Here is a 2,691-nt window from a genome sequence, read left to right as displayed (position 1 = left end):
ACAAGTACATGTACATGTACATGTATGTGTAATAGAGCTAATTAACAAGTAGAACACGCAGTTAACAGTCCATGGACTTGTACATGTTTATACTAGAATTATACATTTGTACATATGCATGTATGTATACATGTACATGTACATGTACATACTGCATACATGTATATTACACAATTTATCATTACTGTTATTATTATTATACGTTGTATGTGTTATAGGCTTATCAAATGCGTCCATCAATCATATTCTTTGATGAAATTGATGGATTGGCTCCAGTTCGATCCACAAGACAAGACCAGATCCACTCCTCCATTGTCTCCACTCTCCTTGCTCTGATGGACGGGCTGGACAGTCGTGGGGAGATAGTTGTTATTGGAGCGACCAATCGGATTGATGCTATAGACCCAGCACTGAGGAGACCAGGACGATTTGACAGAGAGTTCAGGTTCCCACTACCATCAAGAGAAGTGAGCTGAACACTACCATACTATATTTTTTATTGATCTTTCAAAAATACATGTAATGTATGCATGCACCCCAAAAAGCATGTACAGTACATGTATTATTCATATAATTATATGTACAATGTACAATGTACATGGCTTTAGTGATTTTGCTAAAATTAATGCACATACACGTACATGTACATGCATGTACATATTACATTGGTTATACTTGTACATGTACATATACATGTACATTGTATTTACATGTATAATAGTGAAATAGAATTATTAAGCTGGTATGCCATGGTGTATGTACATGTGCATGTACAATGTACATTTTACATTCACAAATAAAAAGAAGCAATTACATTTATTTGTATTTGTCGTAACAATTAAGATACTAATGCTTCTCTTCCAGGATCGTCTGAGTATATTGCAGATACACACCCATCACTGGTCCCCTCCATTGAAGCTATCATTCCTACAAGAGCTAGCAGACCAGACTGTGGGCTACTGTGGGGCTGACCTCAAGTCACTCTGCACTGAAGCAGCACTCCATTCCCTCCGCTCACACTATCCTCAGATATACAACAGCTCGGAAAAACTCCTCATTGACACTTCAACTATTAAACTCTCCGCTAGCAACTTCTCTTCAGCCCTCAGGTCTATAGTCCCTACTGCTCAGCGATCAACAGCTTCCCCTGCTGCTCCTTTATCCGATATTGTTCTTCCTCTTCTTTGCCGTCAGTTTGAGGAGGTCTTGAATGTTTTATTGTACGTGTTCCCGCCATCTTGGAAAGGGATTGGGAAGACTCTTCCAAAGCTCAAGAGAGAGAGGGAGAGGCTGAAGGAGAGGGAGAGGACCATAGCCACTGCTGGAGAGGATGGATCAATGTTGATGGGCAGTGGAATAGAAGAAATTGATATGTAAGTTACATGTACGTGTACATGCATGTACAGTACATGTACATGTAGTACGTATTTTGCATGTACATTGTTCGTGTATATGTACAGTATGTGTACATGCATGTACATGTACATGTATACCACTGTTTCCGCACATGGGTATGTATTCATACATGTACATGTGCATGTGTAATTTTAAAAATGAAAAATTTAAAATGTACATGTATATGTGTGTACATTGTATGTGTACTGTACATGCATGTTCATGTATACCACTGTTTCTGCACATGTTTCCATTGAAATTGGCATGTATTCATACACATGTACATGTGTAATTAAAGAATTAATGTGAAGTAATCTTTACACTAACATGCATGCATGTACACACGTGTACATGTACAGCACCAGACAGGCATAAGTTGACAAACAAACTAGAATAAAGTGTGAGCATCTCTGTACATGTACATGTATATTAGTACATGATACACTATACACTAATGACATATTCACTAGATAGTGCACTAGTCATACATGCACTGTACACTAGCATAACTAATACATTGTACTTGTTGGGCGAAGCCCACTAAGATAAGAAAAGTCTGTTTGTCTGTACGAGCATAGGGTTAAATAGCCTTATCTTTATTGAAGCAAACTGCAAACGGGCAGCAAGATAAGGTCATACAGCACAGCAATAGTGTGGCTCATGGGCTGAGCTCCTTAATGTTTTACCTTCTAACATAGTTTACATAGTTTGTGTATAGTGCATGTATAGTTTATCTTAGTATGCATAAGCTACATGTACATTTGTCAACTTGTACCTGTCGTGTGCTATACAATATGCATGTAATAAAAATTGAGATATATGTACATGTATTGTTTTGTTGTTGTACATGTACGTGTAGTTGTTATTTTTTGTTTTGATGTTTTTATTTTTGGTTTCACAATATTTTAGGTCAAAGTATATCACTGATTCGTTTTCTTTTCAAAAGTCTCAGCTCAATGATCAAATCAGTAACGTGTTCTTTGATCTGGATGATATAGCACAGCCAGACCACTCCCATTCTGACCCCGCCCACAATACATGTATCACGGAGGACGAGGCACCTGATGGTAACGTGACCTCTACCAGTCCAGGGGGTGGGGCCTGTTTAGACTTCAGTTCACACCCTCACTCCTTACCCTCTGTCTTTAGACCAAGAATATTACTAATAGGACAACCTGGTATGTCATTTTATGCATGTACATTATGTATTCTATATTTCACATGCTACATGTACATGCATTACATGTGGTACATGTACATGTACCTGAGTTTCTAACAAAATTTGGACATTTTTTG

At 37.9% G+C, this 2,691-nt stretch overlaps 1 protein-coding gene across 1 annotated transcript in view; it reads left to right on the top strand.

Moving 5' to 3' along the window:
• The window catches only part of LOC100633023 (ATPase family AAA domain-containing protein 2-like), a gene marked incomplete at its 3' end in the record, with an annotated part of 8,115 nt that extends 5,524 nt beyond the window's left edge, over positions 1-2,591 (top strand). Inside the window, exons 4-6 of the mRNA XM_003391039.2 lie at positions 219-467; positions 865-1,373; positions 2,305-2,591. Of these exons, the coding sequence (XP_003391087.2) occupies positions 219-467; positions 865-1,373; positions 2,305-2,591 (1,045 nt within the window). The remainder of the gene's footprint in view (positions 1-218; positions 468-864; positions 1,374-2,304) is intronic.
• Positions 2,592-2,691: the final 100 nt, after the last annotated feature.

Source organism: Amphimedon queenslandica, unplaced genomic scaffold, assembly GCF_000090795.2.
Source record: "Amphimedon queenslandica unplaced genomic scaffold, v1.1 AMPQUscaffold_11039, whole genome shotgun sequence".
Lineage (NCBI taxonomy): Eukaryota > Metazoa > Porifera > Demospongiae > Haplosclerida > Niphatidae > Amphimedon > Amphimedon queenslandica.
This window is presented reverse-complemented; position numbering and strand designations above follow the sequence as displayed.